The following is a 22,788-nucleotide window of genomic DNA, read 5'->3' as shown; positions in this document are numbered from 1 at the left end:
CAGGCAAGTTTAGGCAATTCTGAGCAACAAGTAGAGAATAGGAAGATGAAAAGAAAGGTGGCATTCTTATGTGGATTTTGCATCAGTTGAGGCTTGAACTCACAGTTTCTGGCATAAAGGCCAAGGCTCTACCTCACTGAGCTAATTGGCAAGTGTCATTTCATGTGAGGCTTCACAAATTGACTAAGACAGTCACATGACAGCAGCCGCCTATGTATGGAAAGGCAGATTTCAAACCACTGTAAAATAAATGAATAAATAAATAAATCAGTCATCAAGACAAAAATCTGACAATGATGATCTGACATGGGACTGGACCTTTGTGCAAAGTTTGGTGAGTTTTCGCACGTGGGAATGTTGCACAAGCTGAGGCTTGAACTCACAGTCTTTGACACCGAGGCCTGGCCTCTATCTCACTGAGCTAAAACTTCACATGCAGCTTCACAGACTGACTGAGCCAATCACTGACCTGCAGGACAGCAGCCAGCCATGCATGGAAAGGCAGATTTTAAACAGCTGTCAAAAATTCAGTTATTAAGACAAAAATCTGAAAATACACATATTGCATCTAGACAGCATGGAGATATTGATCATTTGTTTTAACAGTGATTGATTTGCTCCATAAGTGAAAAACTGATGTTTAGAAATGCCATTTTTACATTGACTCCAATTGTTCACATGAGAACAAAATTCTAAATGCTGTCAAAAATTCAGTTTTTGAGATTTTTAAATTTTTAAATTTGCCACATATCATCTACCATGACTAGAATTTTATCCATTTTTTTCATGAACATTGAAGATTTATTTAGCGAGAATTTGCGGGTATATGTTTACAGTACCATTTACAGTCAAACATTTTGATGCACTGTAGGCTCAAATATTGATAAATCAAAAATCTGAGAAACAACGTTTGTGTAGGACAGTCTGAAGATGCTCTGAATCAATTTTTTGTGTCAATTGAGCAAAAATTGTGGGAGGAGATTGGTTTAATGAGTTTTACAGTTTTTGAAAAAAACAGAGTGATGGACTTCATAATTTGCAATAGGTTTGAGTGCACAATAGTTTCTTCAGCTACAGTTTGATGAAAGTTGTGAAGTTGTAGCACATATGGTTGATTTGTTATGAATTTTCAAAATTTTGAACTTTAGAGGCTTGCTATAGCGCCACCATCAGGACTATTGGCTTGAGTTTGCATCTGATTGTATCTGGCATGGGACTGGACCTTTGTGCAAAGTTTGGTGATTTTTCGTGCATGGGAAGTAGGACTTCCTCGGAAGAAAAGAAGAAGAAGAAGAAGAAGAAGAAGAAGAAGAAGAACACGTAGGAATACCACAGTGTGACCCTGAAAAAGTCGTGAACTCTTGAGGCTGTTATGCTGCAGTTATGCTGTTGTTGTTGTTGTTGTGTGTTGTTGCTGACTGTGTGTGTGTGTGTGTGTCGTTGCTGACTGTGTGTGTGTGTGTGTGTGTGTGTGCAGGTTCCGCTGGCTGAAGGGCTCCGGCCGGCAGAGCAACGTGACGGTGGAGTGGCACATCCCCCTGCAGGCGGCCGCCGGCTCCTACAGGATCCGACACCTGGGCCACGCCAAGCAGCTGCAGGGGTCGCGACCCGTCGTCACGCCGTACGAGGGCGTGTCCGCCGTGTTCGCCGTCACGCCCAGCTACTACCACCAGTGACAAGACACACACTGAACATGTTGTTCCACGTGTCACACATTAAAGCTTCTTTCTTCATGTTTTTACATCCAACTGATTGATCAAATCTTCTGCCTCACCTTTTTGTTTAATTTTTCATTTTTAATTTTTGCAGTGTATTTATTTGACCTTCATTTAACATGTTTGGGAGTTATTTAGGCAATATTCTCTGCTTGTAAGAATAAAATAATATATTGAATATTTCCTCAGCTCCAAAATGCTGATTTTTTATTTACTCACGTGTCGTGCATCGTTATCATCCAAAGGACAAATTCAAACCCTGCTCTGATTTTAAACATTAATGAGATATTAGCTTTTCTATAAATCCTGCCAAAATATAAACATACCACGATGCTGTTACACAAAGCAAGTAGCCCTGATATAAAAATGAAATGCATCTTGAGCTGCTCTGAGTGTCGTGCAAACTAAAAACTAAAACTTCATTTTAACACAGAATGATGACAGGAAACATTCATTTATTCATTTTCATTCACTTTCCAGGCTCACAGCTGCAGTATTGAAGATCTGTGATATTTATTGGACAGTTTAATAACGTGATTACAAAGCAGCAGGAATAATAATAAATGTCTCACAGCTTAACGTCATAAAAATCAACTTCAACACTTTTTTCTTTGGTCCGACGTCGATCCTGCGAGCCTTTTTTCATTCATTTGCAACAATTCATCATTTCTGAGTCGACAAAAACGCTTCCACGAGGCTTTTTTTAAAATCACAGATCCTGATTTATTCCAGAAATTTCCCAATTTTAGCCGACGTTTAGTTTCTACGAATTAGAAAATTACAAATTAGTAAAAACAAAACAACAAAAATAAACTAGAGGATATAAAGTTTCTGAAGAAACTTTGATGTGCTTGCCTTGCGAGCGCCTGGACATGTGCTAAATCAGCAGCCCTGTGCTGTTTGTGGGTTGTGTAGTGTTGTGGCTCTTGCCCAGGCGGGGAGTTGAACCCTGGTCTCCTGCATGGCAGGCAGAGACACTATCCACTGTGCCACTGGGGCTTGTGTGGGCGGAGCCAGAAATGAGGCTCTATGAAGCACACAGCATGAGTGATAGTGCTGCTTCTGTGAAAAATCACCTAAAAGTAGTGGTCAAACAAATGCTATTTTGTCAATGACAGTAAGTCCGAGCAGAAAATAAAATGTACCATGAGAAAGGTAAGGCTTTGGGCTTTCAAACTGTGTCCAAATTATTTTCCAACTCCCAAAAATGCCCACCCTAGAGCGAGTTGGAAAAGTGTGTCTTTCTGCTTCTCTCCCGAGACTTTGCATTTCAGATATAATGGGAGTCTATGGGGGAGAGAGCTGGCACTCCTGCCTCGTTAAGGGTCACAGTTTAAAAAGTTGAAGCTACTTTGCTTTTATATTTACATTTTTCAAAGCACAACTAGTTTTCCTACTACCTTCCAAAAAATTATGCATGTGGAGTGAAAATTGTGGCCAGGAGAGCAAGTTAAAGACAAAAGTTTTAGGCGAATTTTAAGGGCTGCTCCACTCTAGCCCTCAGGAATGCCACTCTAGCTCACGCAATACACACTCATTCAAAAGTCAGAGGCGGCTCGAAAATAACTCCAAACTTAAACTGTGTTTTATGGCAAACTAAAGCAGACATGATAAATTGAAGATGACACACATAAAGTTGAAGGTCTGCTGAGTCATTTAAGCTTTGAATGGAGTCTGTGGGCCAAAGAATGAAGGAGCTGTGAGGCTTTGAAAATGCATGAGTGTCTGCCGATTTCCCATTCTTTTTCTATGAGGGCAAAATCGTGATTTAAATCATGAATTATGAGAAATCGCAAAGTCTGATCGGTTTGAAAATTGACACACCCATTCTTCTCCACAAGACGCACATTTTTTGTATTTGGTGCGTGGACGCAGGTTCAAAGCTCTGGGCTCTGGAGCCTTCCAAAGTTTTGGCCATTCATTTCGGATGGCCGAAATTTTCAGGAAAATTGGAATTTTGAGAATTCCGTGGGTCGGATTCCTTATAAAAGTAATAGCACACTTCTCCCAATGGGGCCGCACATTTTCCCAATTCATTGTGGGGGCCTAACACCAAAGCTGTAGGAGGAGTAGCGCGCCGAAAAAAAGGTGGAATAATAAAAATAACTAGAGGATTGTGCAGTTTCTGGGGAAACTGCGTGGGCAAGCTGGAAGCGTAACCGCGGCGCACGGTTTCCGAGCAGAAAATAAAACGTATCATGAGAAAGGTAACGCTTTGGGCTTTCAAACGGTGTCAAAATTATTTTCCAACTCCCAAAAATGCCCGAGAAACGGCAAGTTGAAAACGTGTGTGTTTCTGCTTCTCTCCCGTGACTTTGCATTTCAGATATAATGGGAGTCTATGGGGGAGAGAGCTTGCACTCCTGCCTCGTTAAGGGTCACAGTTTAAAAAGTTGAAGATACTTTGCTTTTGTATTTACATTTTTCAAAGCACAACTATTTTTCCTACAATTTGATGCCAAATTTATGCATGTGGAGTGAAAATTGTGGCCAGGAGAGCAAGTTAAAGACAAAAGTTTTAGGCGAATTTTCAGGGCTGCTCCACTCTAGCCGCTCAGGAATGCCAAGAATGCCACTCTAGCTCAACTCCATTAGTGTGTATTGCGTCTGGAATTCCAACTTCAAACCGGAATTGCGGAAAAACAGAATGTCGGATCGGTCTGAAAATCGAAACCCTGCTTCTTCTCAATAAGACGCACATTTTTCGTATTTGGTGCGTGGACGCAGGTCCAAAGCTGTGGGCCCTGGAGCCTTCCAAAGTTTTGGCCATTCATTTCCTATGGCCGAAATTTTCAGGAAAATGGGAATTTTGGGAATTCCGTAAGTCGGATTCCTTAGAAAAGTAATAGCACACTATTCCCGACCGGGCCGCACATTTTCGCAATTCATTGTGTGGGCCTAAAACGAAAGCTGTAGGAGGAGTTACGGTCCAAAAAAACGGACCTATAAATAAATAAAGAAATAAAGAAATAAAGAAAGAAATAGTAGGAACAACATGAGTGTGCAAGCTGCAGCTTGCCCACTAACTAGAGGATTGTGCAGTTTCTGGGGAAACTGCGTGGGCAAGCTGGAAGCGTAACCGCGACGCGCGGTTTCCGAGCAGAAAATAAAACGTATCATGAGAAAGGTAACGCTTTGGGCTTTCAAACGGTGTCAAATTTATTTTCCAACTCCCAAAAATGCCCACCCTGGAGCCAGTTGAAAAAGTATGTGAGCACACAGCATGAGTAACAGTGGCACTTGGCAGAAAATCGCCTAAAAGTGGTGGTCAAACTCCTGCTTTTTTCTCAATGACAGTACGTCCGAGCAGAAAATAAAAGGTATCATGAGAAAGGTAACGCTTTGGGCTTTCAAACGGTGTCAAAATTATTCGCCAACTCCCAAAAATGCCAGAGAAATGGCGAGTTGAAAAAGTGTGTGTTTCTGCTTCTCTCCCTAGACATTGCATTCCAGATATAATGGGAGTCTATGGGGGAGAGAGCTGGCACTCCTGCCTCGTTAAGTGTCACAGTGTAAAAACTTTAAGCTACTTTGCTTTTGTATTTACATTTTTCAAAGCACAACTATTTTTCCTACAATTTGATCCCAAATTTATGCATGTGGAGTGAAAATTGTGGCCAGCAGAGCAAGTTTAAGACAAAAGTTTTAGGCGAATTTTCAGGGCTGCTCCACTCTAGCCGCTCAGGAATGCCAAGAATGCCACTCTAGCTCAACTCCATTAGTGTGTATTGCGTCTGGAATTCCAACTTCAAACTGGAATTGCGGAAAAACGGAATGTCGGATCGGTCTGAAAATCGAAACCCTGCTTCTTCTCCACAAGACGCAAGTTTTTCGTATTTGGTGCGTGGACGCAGGTCCAAAGCTGTGGGCCCTGGAGCCTTCCAAAGTTTTGGCCATTCATTTCCTATGGCCGAAATTTTCAGGAAAATGGGAATTTTGGGAATTCCGTAAGTCGGATTCCTTAGAAAAGTAATAGCACACTATTCCCAATCGGGCTGCACATTTTCCCAATTCATTGTGTGGGCCTAAAATGAAAGCTGTAAGCGGAGTTACGGTCCAAAAAAACGGGGTAAAGAAAGAAATCCAAAAGTCGAATAACGTAAGTGTGCAAGCAAACAGCTTGCCCACTAACTAGACTTTATAAAGTTTCTGAAGAAACTTTGATGTGCTTGCCTTGCAAGCGCCTGGACATGTGTAAACTGCCAGCCCTATGCTGTTTGTGGGTTGTGTAGTGTTGTGGCTCTTGCCCAGGCGGGGAGTTGAACCCTGGTCTCCTGCATGGCAGGCAGAGACACTATCCACTGTGCCACTGGGGCTTGTGTGGGCGGAGCCAGAAATGAGGCTCTATGAAGCACACAGCATGAGTGACAGTGCTGCTTCTGTGAAAAATCATCTAAAAGTAGTGGTCAAACTACTGCTTTGTTCTCAATGACAGTAAGTCCGAGCAGAAAATAAAAGGTATCATGAGAAAGGCAAGGCTTTGGGCTTTCAAACTGTGTCAAAATTATTTTCCAACTCCCAAAAATGCCCACCTTAAAGCGAGTTGGAAAAGTGTGTCCTTCTGCTTCTCTCCTGAGACTTTGCATTCCAGATATAATGGGAGTCTATGGGGGAGAGAGCTGGCACTCCTGCCTCGTTAAGGGTCACAGTTTAAAAAGTTGAAGCTACTTTGCTTTTGTATTTGCATTTTTCAAAGCACAACTAGTTTTCCTACTACTTTCCAAAAAATTATGCATGTGGAGTGAAAATTGTGGCCAGGAGAGCAAGTTTAAGACAAAAGTTTTAGGCGAATTTTCAGGGCTGCTCCACTCTAGCCCTCAGGAATGCCACTCTAGCTCACTCCATTAGTGTGTATTGCGTTTGGAATTCCGACTTCAAACTGGAATTGTGGAAAAACGGAAAGTCTGATCGGTTTGAAAATCGAAACACTGATTCTTCTCCATAAGACGCACGTTTTTCGTATTTGGTGCGTGGATGCAGGTCCAAAGCTCTGGGCCCTGGAGCCGTCCAAACTTTTGCCAATTCATTTCCTATGGCCGAAATTTTCCACAAAAATTGGAATTTTGAGAATTCTGTGGGTCGGATTCCTTATAAAAGTAATAGCACACTTCTCCCAATGGGGCCGCACATTTTCCCAATTCATTGTGTGGGTCTAAAATGAAAGCTGTAGGAGGAGTAGCGCGCCGAAGGATTTGCAGAAAAATAAACTATAATAATAAAAAGAAAAACTAGAGGATATAAAGTTTCTGAAGAAACTTTGATGTGCTTGCCTTGCAAGCGCCTGGACATGCGCTAAATCAGCAGCCCTATGCTGTTTGTGGGCTGTGTAGTGTTGTGGCTCTTGCCCAGGCGGGGAGTTGAACCCTGGTCTCCTGCATGGCAGGCAGAGACACTATCCACTGTGCCACTGGGGCTTGTGTGGGCGGAGCCAGAAATGAGGCTCTATGAAGCACACAGCATGAGTGACAGTGCTGCTTCTGTGAAAAATCACCTAAAAGTAGTGGTCAAACTACTGCTGTGTTCTCAATGATAGTAAGTCCGAGCAGAAAATAAAAGGTATCATGAGAAAGGCAAGGCTTTGGGCTTTCAAACTGTGTCAAAATTATTTTCCAACTCCCAAAAATGCCCACCTTAGAGCGAGTTGGAAAAGTGTGTCATTCTGCTTCTCTCCTGAGACTTTGCATTCCAGATATAATGGGAGTCTATGGGGGAGAGAGCTGGCACTCCTGCCTCGTTAAGGGTCACAGTTTAAAAAGTTGAAGCTCCTTTGCTTTTGTATTTACATTTTTCAAAGCACAACTAGTTTTCCTACTACTTTCCAAAAAATTATGCATGTGGAGTGAAAATTGTGGCCAGGAGAGCAAGTAAAAGACAAAAGTTTTAGGCGAATTTTAAGGGCTGCTCCACTCTAGCCCTCAGGAATGCCACTCTAGCTCACGCAATACACACTCATTCAAAAGTCAGAGGCGGCTCAAAAATAACTCCAAACTTAAACTGTGTTTTATGGTAAACTAAAACAGACATGAAAAATTGAAGATTACACACATAAAGTTGAACATCTGCTGAGTCATTTAAGCTTTGAATGGAGTCTGTGAGCCAAAGAATGAGGGAGCTGTGAGGCTTTGAAAATGCATGAGTGTCTGCCGATTTCCCATTATTTTTCTATGAGGGCAAAATCGCGATTTTAAAATTGAATTATGAGAAATCCTAAAGTCTGATCGGTTTGAAAATTGACACAACTCTTCTTCTCCACAAGACGCACATTTTTCGTATTTGGTGCGTGGACGCAGGTCCAAAGCTCTGGGCCCTAGAGCCTTCTGAAGTTTTGGCCATTCATTTCGGATGGCTGGAATTTTCAGGAAAATTGGAATTTTGAGAATTCCGTGGGTCGGATTCCTTATAAAAGTAATAGCACACTTCTCCCAATGGGGCCACACATTTTCCCAATTCATTGTGTGGGCCTAAAACCAAAGCTGTAGGAGGAGTAGCGCGCCGAAAACGTGCAGAATAATAAACTATAATAATAATAATAAACTAGACTTTATAAAGTTTCTGAAGAAACTTTGATGTGCTTGCCTTGCGAGCGCCTGGACATGCGCTAAATCAGCAGCCCTGTGCTGTTTGTGGGCTGTGTAGTGTTGTGGCTCTTGCCCAGGCGGGGAGTTGAACCCTGGTCTCCTGCATGGCAGGCAGAGACACTATCCACTGTGCTACTGGGGCTTGTGTGGGTGGAGCCAGAAATGAGGCTCTATGAAGCACACAGCATGAGTGATAGTGCTGCTTCTGTGAAAAATCACCTAAAAGTAGTGGTCAAACTACTGCTTTTTTATCAATGACAGTAAGTCCGAGCAGAAAATAAAAGGTATCATGAGAAAGGCAAGGCTTTGGGCTTTCAAACTGTGTCAAAATTATTTTCCAACTCCCAAAAATGCCCACCTTAGAGCGAGTTGGAAAAGTGTGTCCTTCTGCTTCTCTCCTGAGACTTTGCATTCCAGATATAATGGGAGTCTATGGGGGAGAGAGCTGGCACTCCTGCCTCGTTAAGTGTCACAGTTTAAAAAGTTGAAGCTACTTTGCTTTTGTATTTACATTTTTCAAAGCACAACTAGTTTTCCTACTACTTTCCAAAAAATTATGCATGTGGAGTGAAAATTGTGGCCAGGAGAGCAAGTTAAAGACAAAAGTTTTAGGCGAATTTTAAGGGCTGCTCCACTCTAGCCCTCAGGAATGCCACTCTAGCTCACGCAATACACACTCATTCAAAAGTCAGAGGCGGCTCAAAAATAACTCCAAACTTAAACTGTGTTTTATGGCAAACTAAAGCAGACATGAAAAATTGAAGATGACACACATAAAGTTGAACATCTGCTGAGTCATTTAAGCTTTGAATGGAGTCTGTGAGCCAAAGAATGAGGGAGCTGTGAGGCTTTGAAAATGCATGAGTGTCTGCCGATTTCCCATTATTTTTCTATGAGGGCAAAATCGCGATTTTAAAATTGAATTATGAGAAATCGCAAGGTCCGATCGGTTTGAAAATCGACACACCGCTTCTTCTCCACAAGATGCACGTTTTTCGTATTTGGTGCGTGGACGCAGGTCAAAAGCTCTGGGCGCTGGAGCCTTCCAAAGTTTTGGCCATTCATTTCCTATGGCAGAAATTTTCGGGAAAATTGGAATTTTGAGAATTCCGTGAGTGGGATTCCTTATAAAAGTAATAGCACACTTCTCCCAATGGGGCCGCACATTTTCCCAATTCATTGTGGGGGCCTAAAACCAAAGCTGTAGGAGGAGTAGCGCGCCGAAAAAAAGGTGGAATAATAATAATAAAAAGAATAAATATGCAAGATTTTAAGATGTGTTGCCTTTTCAAGGCAAGCACATAATAAAAATAATAAGTATGCAGGATTTTAAGATGTGTTGCCTTTTCAAGGCAAGCACATAACTAGAGGATAGAAAGTTTCTGAAGAAACTTTAATGTGCTTGCCTTGCGCATGTCGGGTTACACGCAACATCACCAGAGCCTGTCTACTGTATTAGAGTTTCTCTGATATCGCGTGCCTCAGCTTCAAAACAAACTGCTGCGTGCTGCTCTCTCTCTCTCTCTCTCTGTCTCTCCTCGCCGCTCTACACACATCCGTGATACTCAAAGACACGCGGTGGTTATGTCATGCACAAGCACATGCACGGTCGGGCACGCGAACGTGGATACGACGTAAATCATGCAGTCCTCCTCCCTCCACAAAATCGTTTAATGCAAACGGCGGCATTGCGCAATCAATAATCAACCAATAATAATAATCAACCAGATCCGGCACACCTAACCAGAGGGCTGTACTACGAAGGAGGCTCAATATAGCCAGGCTTTGTGTTCACTATCAGGCTCAACAAAACCTAAAGCTCCAGTCAAAGTTAAGTGGTATCACGACGGCGGTTCTCATCAAGGTTTGTTAAGCCCGGCTGTCAGCTTTGTGCTCTGTGCGCATTCACAGAAAAGGGGGCGTTTTGGCATCATATGATTCTACTTCCGTGAAAAATGGACCGTTCACGGGCTGCATAGTTCACGCAAGAGGAGCAGCTTGTCCTCATGGAAAGCTATGAAAATTTCCAAAATAAAATTAATGCTAAGAGCAACACTGTGGCCGCAAATAAGGCGAGAGAGGAGAGCTGGCGATTAATTTCAAAGGAAGCACAAAGGTTGGGGATTCTGTCACTGTTATAGCCATTTTAAATAATTGCTGCAATATTCATTCAGTATTATGAATTTTAGTTTAGAAATATGTAACTTCAGTAGCCTTATGGGAGTGTTGCCTAGGAATTGGAGGTAAAGCCTGAGGTTAAGTCAGGTGACTGAAGGTGTGTGTGGGTGAGTCTAGCAGTGTCGGACGGAGCAGGCGGTGGTTACCATGGTTACATGACAATTTTGACCACTATTTACGCTGCTTAGAGCCACTTGTCAGTAGTTTCAGATAATTGTTCGTTACATTTGAAGTTTAACTTGAATTATGGAGCCATTTCGGTTGATGTTTGTTTGCTCCTTTTTTGTTAAATCTTTCTTTCTAAATCGAAATAAGTGGCGTTTGGAGTGCGTTTGAATCACCACTAGCTGCTCCCGTCCAATCATCATGCCGTGAAAGTCACCGTTATAAGGGGTTTCCTTTAAAAAAAAAAAAAAAGGTAGCCTACTATAACAAACGTGAAGTCTGTGCACCACTAATAGTATACCTGCATTGTGCATATGTGCCACCAAACACCGGACAAAAATTACTTTTCGTGATTTCACCTGGGTGAGATAGCGCCGCTTTTATAGCCGGACGGGGTTAAACTTAGCTCATAACCTGGTCGAGACCAGGTTATGAGTTAAGCATAAGTTACCATGGTGATCTAGCCGGGTTAAAAGAGAGCCACCTTCGTGATACAGGAAAGCCTGGCTTTAGACTCAACATACCTGCTAACCCACTGAACCTGCTTCGTAGTACACCCCTCGGGTGGCCACACACAGCGTGAGGTGCTGGCCAACACCGAGCCGGCACCGCGCACACAGACTGTCATATAGTGTAGCACACTTGCAAAGGACGACGCTTACAAGGGCGTTGTGGTCGAGATGAGTTTACTCTCCATCTGTCAATCATACATAACAAGACACACACATTGCAGCCTGGTTCATAACCGCACGTGCAGCTCTTCTGATGATTACAGCCGAATGTAAAGAGCACGAACACAACAGGGGATCAACATAAGAACAAAGGCGACCGTCATGTGCACTGTGCTACGACATCAAGTAAAGGGGGCAGAATATATTAGTTACATTTTGCACTCCATAAACATCACCCACCGTCTGTTGACGTTAGCTCCGGGTCGCGGGAGCAAGCTAAGGGTAATTAGCGCTTAGCGAGCGAGGTAGCCATAACAGTTAGCTTACTCACGTCATCAAATAAATAATATATGTCCTTCGTGAGTCTCTTTGATATGTCTCGCTACCCCACTCACATACACTATTTCACACACACACACACACACACACACACACACACACATTTCCATTAATCTAAACAGTCTGCTTACCTGCCAATCATACATCACAGAAGACGCACACATTGCAGCCTGGTTCATAACTGCCTGCGGAACTCTTCTGACGATTACAGCCGAATGTAGCCGAGCACGGCGTCTGAACGGACTGTAATTCTTGTCTTAGCGTGCCCTCTTGTGATAAGAACTGGTATCACCACAATAGACAGTTCTCCCTTTCCCACAATGCACACTGGAGGTAAGTCCCACAATAACAGGTATTTCTTATTATGAATCAAAAATAAAAATAAAAATAAAAAATAAATGGGGGCTCCGGCTGTCAGTTGGACACAGACGGAGGAAGTTACCTCTGAAACTGTCAAGGTAAATAAACACCCCTTAAATGAAACAAAACGTCTGTTAGTTAAAAGGAAGACATGATGAATGTATGTGTGTATTTCAATGTGACGTGCATATCGGGGGCAGTCGCGCTGGAGCGCGTTTGGGCTTGATAATGTGAGTGCAGGCCAACAGGGGACTGGGGAGGGGAGAGAGGGCGGGACACAGCCACGAAAATGTAGTTTTCAAATTGATTTGTAAATAACTTCAAATATAAAATTAACCTTGCTCTTGTGTTGATTTCATGGTAACACCCCCGGTGTTAGGCTCAGTTTTGACCCGTGTTTTAAATCAGCCATAAAATACCAACAAAAAACAATTATTTTTCATCCAATGTGTTTCTTATCTCTTGGTTACCTTGTTAGGCTTCCTTATCCATGAAAAGATTGGTTTTTAATATTTTTGTAGTGCCCCTTTGTGGGCCTTTGTTTTGACACCATACCTCTTGCTTTCAATATTAAAAAATTCCAAAAAAAAAATCCCAAGAGAATTATATAGATAAATAAAAGGTTGTTATGATACCTGACAATTACTGAGGGATATTAGAACACATCTCAAAAATGTTCATACATTTTTTTATTATTATTTTAATATTATGAACTATAATAACATCTATTTTGTATATATTTACAGGGCTGCCAGCAGAGGGAGCTCACGCTCTTTGGATGTAAATGTAGATACAGTCACTGCCAACTACACTATTTTGGGTATTGATGGGAACAAACAGAGTTAAGAATGGAGATCAGTAGAGTGGGTGAAGACTGGAGATAAGAATCACATTCCAGCATATTTATTTATTTATTCATTTATTCATTCATTTAACTACCATAAATCAGTCACAGTCACACAAATAGGCTCCATATTTTTTCTTACCTTGATGCAGAATTAGTGTTGAAAGTTGAAAGTTCATAAGCAGCCAAATGTTGCCAAAAGCAGGCCAATTTTGAAGTAGACGCCCAACGTGATTGTTCCCTGCCCAACGGAATTAAAAATAGCCCAATCTGACAATCCTGGCAGGAGGAGAATTGAACTCCGCTCTCCAGCACGAGAGGCGAGGAGGTTACCGCTGCGCTACTGGAGCTCAGGGGGGCGGAGCCCGAAATCACTGTCTATGAAGCAGACAGGAGCAATGACACTGGTACTGGTGACAAGATCGCCGAAAACCACGGGTCAAACTACCGCATCTTTCTCCGCGATAGTAAGTCCGAGCAGAAAATGGATTGCACCACGAGAATCCTAAGGCTTTGAGCTTTTAAACCATGGGTAAATTATTTCCCAACTCCCGAAAATGCCCGATTTATGGCGAGTTGGAAACGTGTGTGTTTCTGCTTTCCTCCCGCGACTCTGCTTTGCCGATATAATGGGACTGAATGGGGGAGAGAGCTGGGACTCCCGCCTCGTTAAGAGTCTCAGTGAAAAAAGTTGAAGCTATTTTGCTTTTGTCTTTACATTTTTCAAAGCACAACTATTTTTTCTACAATTTGATCCCAAATTTATGCATGTGAAGTTGAAATTGTGGCCAGGAGAGCAAGTTTGAGACAAAATTTTCAGGCGATTTTTCAGGGCTGCTTCACTCTAAGTGTGACGTCACTCACTCTAGCTCTCTCCATTAGTGTGTATTGCGTCAACTTCGAACCGGAATTGCGTAAAAACGGAATGTCGGATCGGTTTGAAAATTCGCAGGTAGCTTCCTCTCTCAAAGACGCAAATTTTTCTAATTTGGTGTGTGGACCTAGGTCCAAAGCTCTGCACTGTGGAGCCTCGGGAAGTTTTGCCCATTCATTCGAATGGGCCAAATTTGCCACAAAAATGGGAATTTTGGGAATTCCAGATGTTGGATTCCTTATAAAAGTAATAGCACACTTCTCCCAATGGGGCCGCACATTTTCCCAATTCATTGTGTGGGCCTAAAACCAAAGCTGTAGGAGGAGTAGCGCGCCGAAGAAATTTGCAGAAAAATAATAATAAAAACTAGAGGATTGTGCAGTTTCTGGGGAAACTGCGTGGGCAAGCTGGAAACGTGACCGCGGCGCACGGTTTCCGAGCAGAAAATAAAATGTATCATGAGAAAGTTAACGCTTTGGGCTTTCAAACGGTGTCAAAATTATTTTCCAACTCCCAAAAATGGCCGAGAAACGGCAAGTTGAAAACGTGTGTGTTTCTGCTTCTCTCCCGAGACTTTGCATTCCAGATATAATGGGAGTCTATGGGGGAGAGAGCTGGCACTCCTGCCTCGTTAAGGGTCACAGTTTAAAAAGTTGAAGCTACTTTGCTTTTGTATTTACATTTTTCAAAGCACAACTATTTTTCCTACAATTTGATGCCAAATTTATGCATGTGGAGTGAAAATTGTGGCCAGGAGAGCAAGTTAAAGACAAAAGTTTTAGGCGAATTTTCAGGGCTGCTCCACTCTAGCCGCTCAGGAATGCCAAGAATGCCACTCTAGCTCAACTCCATTAGTGTGTATTGCGTCTGGAATTCCAACTTCAAACCGGAATTGCGGAAAAACGGAATGTCGGATCGGTCTGAAAATCGAAACCCTGCTTCTTCTCAATAAGACGCACGTTTTTCGTATTTGGTGCGTGGATGCAGGTCCAAAGCTGTGGGCCCTGGAGCCTTCCAAAGTTTTGGCCATTCATTTCCTATGGCCGAAATTTTCAGGAAAATGGGAATTTTGGGAATTCCGTAAGTCGGATTCCTTAGAAAAGTAATAGCACACTATTCCCAATCGGGCCGCACATTTTCCCAATTCATTGTGTGGGCCTAAAACGAAAGCTGTAGGAGGAGTTACGGTCCAAAAAACGTACGGAATAATAAATAAAGAAAGAAAGAAATAAAGAAATAAAGAAAGAAATAGTAGGAATAACATAAGTGTGCAAGCTGCAGCTTGCCCACTAACTAGAAGATAGAAAGTTTCTGAAGAAACTTTAATGTGCTTGCCTTGCGCATGTCGGGTTACACGCAACATCACCAGAGCCTGTCTACTGTATTAGAGTTTCTCTGATATCACGTACCTCAGCTTCAAAACAAACTGCTGCGTGCTGCTCTCTCTCTCTCTCTCTCTCTCTCTCTCTCTCTCTCTCTCTCTCTCTCTGTCTCTCCTCGCCGCTCTACACACATCCGTGATACTCAAAGACACGCGGTGGTTATGTCATGCACAAGCACATGCACGGTCGGGCACGCGAACGTGGATACAACGTAAATCATGTAGTCCTCCTCCCTCCGCAAAATCGTTTAATGCGAACGGCGGCATTGCGCAATCAATAATCAACCGATAATAATAATCAACCAGATCTGACAGGTGTGCCGCGCACACAGACTGACATATAGTGTAGCACACTTGCAAAGGACGACGCTTACAAGGGCGTTGTGGTCGAGACGAGTTTACTCTCCATCTGTCAATCATACATAACAAGACACACACATTGCAGCCTGGTTCATAACCGCACGTGCAGCTCTTCTGATGATTACAGCCGAATGTAAAGAGCACGAACACAACAGGGGATCAACATAAAAACAAAGGCGACCGTCATGTGCACTGTGCTACGACATCAAGTAAAGGGGGCAGACTATATTAGTTACATTTTGCACTCCATAATAATAAACATCACCCACCGTCTGTTGACGTTAGCTCCGGGTCGCGGGAGCAAGCTAAGGGTAATTAGCGCTTAGCGAGCGAGCTAGCCATAACAGTTAGCTTACTCACGTCATCAAATAAATAATATATGTCCTTCGTGAGTCTCTTTGATATGTCTCGCTACCCCACTCACATACACTATTTCACACACACACACACACACATTTCCATTAATCTAAACAGTCTGCTTACCTGCCAATCATACATCACAGAAGACGCACACATTGAAGCCTGGTTCATAACTGCATGGAGAACTCTTCTGACGATTACAGCCGAATGTAGCCGAGCACGGCGTCTGAACGGACTGTAATTCTTGTCTTAGCGTGCCCTCTTGTGATAAGAACTGGTATCACCACAATAGACAGTTCTCCCTTTACCACAACTGAAGGTAAGTCCCACAATAACAGGTATTTCTTATTATGAATCAAAAATAAAAATAAAAATAAAAAATAAATGGGGGCTCCGGCTGTCAGTTGAACACAGACGGAGGAAGTTACCTCTGAAACTGTCAAGGTAAATAAACACCCCTTAAATGAAACAAAACGTCTGTTAGTTAAAAGGAAGACATGATGAATGTATGTGTGTATTTCAATGTGACGTGCATACCGAGGGCAGTCGCGCTGGAGCGCGTTTGGGCTTGATAATGTGAGTGCAGGCCAGCAGGGGACTGGGGAGGGGGGAGAGAGGGCGGGACACAGCCACGAAAATGTAGTTTTCAAATTGATTCGTAAATAACTTCAAATATACAATTAACCTTGCTCTTGTGTTGATTTCATGGTAACACCCCCGGTGTTAGGCTCAGTTTTGACCCGTGTTTTAAATCAGCCATAAAATACCAACAAAAAACAATTATTTTTCATCCAATGTGTTTCTTATCTCTTGGTTACCTTGTTAGGCTTCCTTATCCATCCCTTATCTTAAAAAATTCCCCAAAAAATCCCAAGAGAATTATATAGATAAATAAAAGGTTGTTATGCTACCTGACTATTACTGAGGGATATTAGAACACATCTCAAAAATGTTCCTAATTTTGTTTTTATTATTATTTTAATATTATTAACTATAATAACATCTATTTTGTATATATTTACAGGGCTGCCAGTAGAGGGAGCTCACGCTCTTTGGATGTAAATGTAGATACAGTCACAAACAGAGTTAAGACTGGAGATCAGTAGAGTGGGTGAAGACTGGAGATAAGTATCACATTCCAGCAGATTTATTTATTTATTGATGTATTTATTTATTTAACTACCGTAAATCAGTCACAGTCACACAAATAGGCTCCATATTTTTTCTTACCTTGATGCAGAATTAGTGTTGAAAGTTGAAAGTTCATAAGCAGCCAAATGTTGCCAAAAGCAGGCCAATTTTGAAGTAGACGCCCAACGTGATTGTTCCCTGCCCAACGGAATTAAAAATAGCCCAACTGCCAATCCTGGCAGGAGGAGAATTGAACTCCGTTCTCCAGCACGAGAGACAAAGAGGTTACCGCTGCGCTACCGGAGCTCATGGGGGCGGAGCCCGAAATTACATTCTATGAAGCAGACAGGAGCAATGACACTGGTGCTGGTGACAAGATCGCCGAAAACCACGGGTCAAACTACCGCATATTTCTCCGCGATGGTAAGTCCGAGCAGAAAATGGATTGCACCACGAGAATCCTAAGGCTTTGAGCTTTTAAACCATGGGTAAATTATTTCCCAACTCCCGAAAATGCCCGATTTATGGCGAGTTGGAAACGTGTGTGTTTCTGCTTTCCTCCCGCGACTCTGCTTTGCCGATATAATGGGACTGAATGGGGGAGAGAGCTGGGACTCCCGCCTCGTTAAGAGTCTCAGTGAAAAAAGTTGAAGCTATTTTGCTTTTGTCTTTACATTTTTCAAAGCACAACTATTTTTTCTACAATTTGATCCCAAATTTATGCATGTGAAGTTGAAATTGTGGCCAGGAGAGCAAGTTTGAGACAAAATTTTCAGGCGATTTTTCAGGGCTGCTTCACTCTAAGTGTGACGTCACTCACTCTAGCTCTCTCCATTAGTGTGTATTGCGTCAACTTCGAACCGGAATTGCGTAAAAACGGAATGTCGGATCGGTTTGAAAATTCGCAGGTAGCTTCCTCTCTCAAAGACGCAAATTTTTCTAATTTGGTGTGTGGACCTAGGTCCAAAGCTCTGCACTGTGGAGCCTCGGGAAGTTTTGCCCATTCATTCGAATGGGCCAAATTTGCCACAAAAATGGGAATTTTGGGAATTCCAGATGTTGGATTCCTTATAAAAGTAATAGCACACTTCTCCCAATGGGGCCGCACATTTTCCCAATTCATTGTGTGGGCCTAAAACCAAAGCTGTAGGAGGAGTAGCGCGCCGAAGAAATTTGCAGAAAAATAATAATAAAAACTAGAAGATAGAAAGTTTCTGAAGAAACTTTAATGTGCTTGCCTTGCGCATGTCGGGTTACACGCAACATCACCAGAGCCTGTCTACTGTATTAGAGTTTCTCTGATATCACGTGCCTCAGCTTCAAAACAAACTGCTGCGTGCTGCTCTCTCTCTCTCTCTCTCTCTCTCTCTCTCTCTCTCTCTCTGTCTCTCCTCGCCGCTCTACACACATCCGTGATACTCAAAGACACACGGTGGTTATGTCATGCACAAGCACATGCACGGTCGGGCACGCGAACGTGGATACGACGTAAATCATGCAGTCCTCCTCCCTCCACAAAATCGTTTAATGCAAACGGCGGCATTGCGCAATCAATAATCAACCGATAATAATAATCAACCAGATCCGGCAGACCTAACCAGGTGGCCACACACAGCGTGAGGTGCTGGCCAACACCGAGCCGGCACCACGCACACAGACTGTCATATAGTGCAGCACACTTGCAAAGGACGACGCTTACAAGGGCGTTGTGGTCGAGACGAGTTTACTCTCCATCTGTCAATCATACATAACAAGACACACACATTGCAGCCTGGTTCATAACCGCACGTGCAGCTCTTCTGATGATTACAGCCGAATGTAAAGAGCACGAACACAACAGGGGATCAACATAAAAACAAAGGCGACCGTCGTGTGCACTGTGCTACGACATGAAGTAAAGGGGGCAGACTATATTAGTTACATTTTGCACTCCATAATAATAAACATCACCCACCGTCTGTTGACGTTAGCTCCGGGTCGCGGGAGCAAGCTAAGGGTAATTAGCGCTTAGCGAGCGAGCTAGCCATAACAGTTAGCTTACTCACGTCATCAAATAAATAATATATGTCCTTCGTGAGTCTCTTTGATATGTCTCGCTACCCCACTCACATACACTATTTCACACACACACATTTCCATTAAACTAAACAGTCTGCTTACCTGTCAATCATACATCACAGAAGACGCACACATTGCAGCCTGGTTCATATCGGACGCAGCTCTTCTGACGATTACAGCCGAATGTAGCCGAGCACGGCGTCTGGACGGACTGTAATTCTTGTCTTAGCGTGCCCTCTTGTGATAAGACCTGGTATCACCACAATAGACAGTTCTCCCTTTACCACAACTGAAGGTAAGCCCCACAATAACAGGTATTTCTTATTATGAATCAAAAATAAAAATAAAAATAAAAAGTAAATGGGGGCTCCGGCTGTCAGTTGGACACAGACGGAGGAAGTTACCTCTGAAACTGTCAAGGTAAATAAACACCCCTTAAATGAAACAAAACGTCTGTTAGTTAAAAGGAAGACATGATGAATGTATGTGTGTATTTCAATGTGACGTGCATAACGGGGGCAGTCGCACTGGAGCGCGTTTGGGCTTGATAATGTGAGTGCAGGCCAGCAGGGGACTGGGGAGGGGGGAGAGAGGGCGGGACACAGCCACGAAAATGTAGTTTTCAAATTGATTCGTAAATAACTTCAAATATACAATTAACCTTGCTCTTGTGTTGATTTCATGGTAACACCCCCGGTGTTAGGCTCAGTTTTGACCCGTGTTTTAAATCAGCCATAAAATACCAACAAAAAACAATTATTTTTCATCCAATGTGTTTCTTATCTCTTGGTTACCTTGTTAGGCTTCCTTATCCATGAAAAGATTGGTTTTAATATTTTTCTAGTGCTCCTTTGTGGGCCTTTGTTTTGACACCATAACCCTTGCTTTCAATATTAAAAAATTCCCCCAAAAATCCCAAGAGAATTATATAGATAAATAAAAGGTTGTTATGCTACCTGACTATTACTGAGGGATATTAGAACACATCTCAAAAATGTTCCTAATTTTTTTTTATTATTATTTTAATATTATTAACTATAATAACATCTATTTTGTATATATTTACAGGGCTGCCAGTAGAGGGAGCTCACGCTCTTTGGATGTAAATGTAGATACAGTCACTGCCAACTATTTTGGGTATTGATGGGGGCAAACAGAGTTAAGACTGGAGATCAGTAGAGTGGGTGAAGACTGGAGATAAGTATCACATTCCAGCATATTTATTTATTTATTCATTTATTTATTCATTTAACTACCGTAAATCAGTCACAGTCACACAAATAGGCTCCATATTTTTTCTTACCTTGATGCAGAATTAGTGTTGAAAGTTGAAAGTTCATAAGCAGCCAAATGTTGCCAAAAGCAGCTCAATTTTGAAGTAGACGCCCAACGTGATTGTTCCCTGCCCAACGGAATTAAAAATAGCCCAATCTGCCAATCCTGGCAGGAGGAGAATTGAACTCCGTTCTCCAGCATGAGAGGCTGGAGAGGTTACCGCTGCGCTACCGGAGCTCAGGGGGGCGGAGCCCGAAATTACATTCTATGAAGCAGACAGGGGCAATGACACTGGTACTGGTGACAAGATCGCCGAAAATCACGGGTCAAACTACCGCATCTTTCTCCGCGATAGTAAGTCCGAGCAGAAAATGGATTGCACCACGAGAATCCTAAGGCTTTGAGCTTTTAAACTATGGTTAAATTATTTTCCAACTCCCGAAAATGCCCGATTTATGGCGAGTTGGAAACGTGTGTGTTTCTGCTTTCCTCCCGCGACTCTGCTTTGCCGATATAATGGGACTGAATGGGGGAGAGAGCTGGGACTCCCGCCTCGTTAAGAGTCGAAATGAAAAAAGTTGAAGCTACTTTGCTTTTGTCTTTACATTTTTCAAAGCACAACTATTTTTCCTACAATTTGATCCCAAATTTATGCATGTTGAGTGAAAATTGTGGCCAGTACAGCAAGTTTGAGACAAAATTTTCAGGCGATTTTTCAGGGCTGCTTCACTCTAAGTGTGACGTCACTCACTCTAGCTCTCTCCATTAGTGTGTATTGCGTCAACTTCGAACCGGAATTGCGTAAAAACGGAATGTCGGATCGGTTTGAAAATTCGCAGGTAGCTTCCTCTCTCAAAGACGCCAATTTTTCTAATTTGGTGTGTGGACCTAGGTCCAAAGCTCTGCTCTGTGGAGCCTCGGGAAGTTTTGCCCATTCATTCGAATGGGCCAAATTTGCCACAAAAATGGGAATTTTGGGAATTCCAGATGTTGGATTCCTTATAAAAGTAATAGCACACTTCTCCCAATGGGGCCGCACATTTTCCCAATTCATTGTGTGGGCCTAAAATGAAAGCTGTAGGAGGAGTAGCGCGCCGAAGAAATTTGCAGAAAAATAAAATATAATAATAATAATAAAAATAATAAAACACAACAATAAGATGTGTTGCCTTTCCAAGGCAAGCACATAACTAGAAGATAGAAAGTTTCTGAAGAAACTTTAATGTGCTTGCCTTGCGCATGTCGGGTTACACGCAACATCACCAGAGCCTGTCTACTGTATTAGAGTTTCTCTGATATCACGTACCTCAGCTTCAAAACAAACTGCTGCGTGCTGCTCTCTCTCTCTCTCTCTCTCTCTCTCTCTCTCTCTCTCTCTCTCTCTCTCTCTCTCTCTGTCTCTCCTCGCCGCTCTACACACATCCGTGATACTCAAAGACACGCGGTGGTTATGTCATGCACAAGCACATGCACGGTCGGGCACGCGAACGTGGATACAACGTAAATCATGTAGTCCTCCTCCCTCCGCAAAATCGTTTAATGCGAACGGCGGCATTGCGCAATCAATAATCAACCGATAATAATAATCAACCAGATCTGACAGGTGTGCCGCGCACACAGACTGACATATAGTGTAGCACACTTGCAAAGGACGACGCTTACAAGGGCGTTGTGGTCGAGACGAGTTTACTCTCCATCTGTCAATCATACATAACAAGACACACACATTGCAGCCTGGTTCATAACCGCACGTGCAGCTCTTCTGATGATTACAGCCGAATGTAAAGAGCACGAACACAACAGGGGATCAACATAAAAACAAAGGCGACCGTCATGTGCACTGTGCTACGACATCAAGTAAAGGGGGCAGACTATATTAGTTACATTTTGCACTCCATAATAATAAACATCACCCACCGTCTGTTGACGTTAGCTCCGGGTCGCGGGAGCAAGCTAAGGGTAATTAGCGCTTAGCGAGCGAGCTAGCCATAACAGTTAGCTTACTCACGTCATCAAATAAATAATATATGTCCTTCGTGAGTCTCTTTGATATGTCTCGCTACCCCACTCACATACACTATTTCACACACACACACACACACATTTCCATTAATCTAAACAGTCTGCTTACCTGCCAATCATACATCACAGAAGACGCACACATTGAAGCCTGGTTCATAACTGCATGGAGAACTCTTCTGACGATTACAGCCGAATGTAGCCGAGCACGGCGTCTGAACGGACTGTAATTCTTGTCTTAGCGTGCCCTCTTGTGATAAGAACTGGTATCACCACAATAGACAGTTCTCCCTTTACCACAACTGAAGGTAAGTCCCACAATAACAGGTATTTCTTATTATGAATCAAAAATAAAAATAAAAATAAAAAATAAATGGGGGCTCCGGCTGTCAGTTGAACACAGACGGAGGAAGTTACCTCTGAAACTGTCAAGGTAAATAAACACCCCTTAAATGAAACAAAACGTCTGTTAGTTAAAAG

At 42.7% G+C, this 22,788-nt stretch overlaps 1 protein-coding gene across 1 annotated transcript in view; it reads left to right on the top strand.

The window, feature by feature from the left end:
• The window catches only part of LOC115377544 (neutral ceramidase-like), an 18,817-nt gene extending 17,141 nt beyond the window's left edge, over positions 1-1,676 (top strand). Inside the window, 1 exon segment of the mRNA XM_030077355.1 lies at positions 1,478-1,676. Within this exon segment, the coding sequence (XP_029933215.1) occupies positions 1,478-1,676 (199 nt within the window).
• Positions 1,677-22,788: the final 21,112 nt, after the last annotated feature.

Source organism: Myripristis murdjan, chromosome 19, assembly GCF_902150065.1.
Source record: "Myripristis murdjan chromosome 19, fMyrMur1.1, whole genome shotgun sequence".
NCBI classification, from domain to species: Eukaryota; Metazoa; Chordata; class Actinopteri; order Holocentriformes; family Holocentridae; genus Myripristis; species Myripristis murdjan.
The sequence above is the reverse complement of the archived record's forward strand: the minus strand, read 5'-3'. Positions and strand labels throughout refer to the sequence as shown.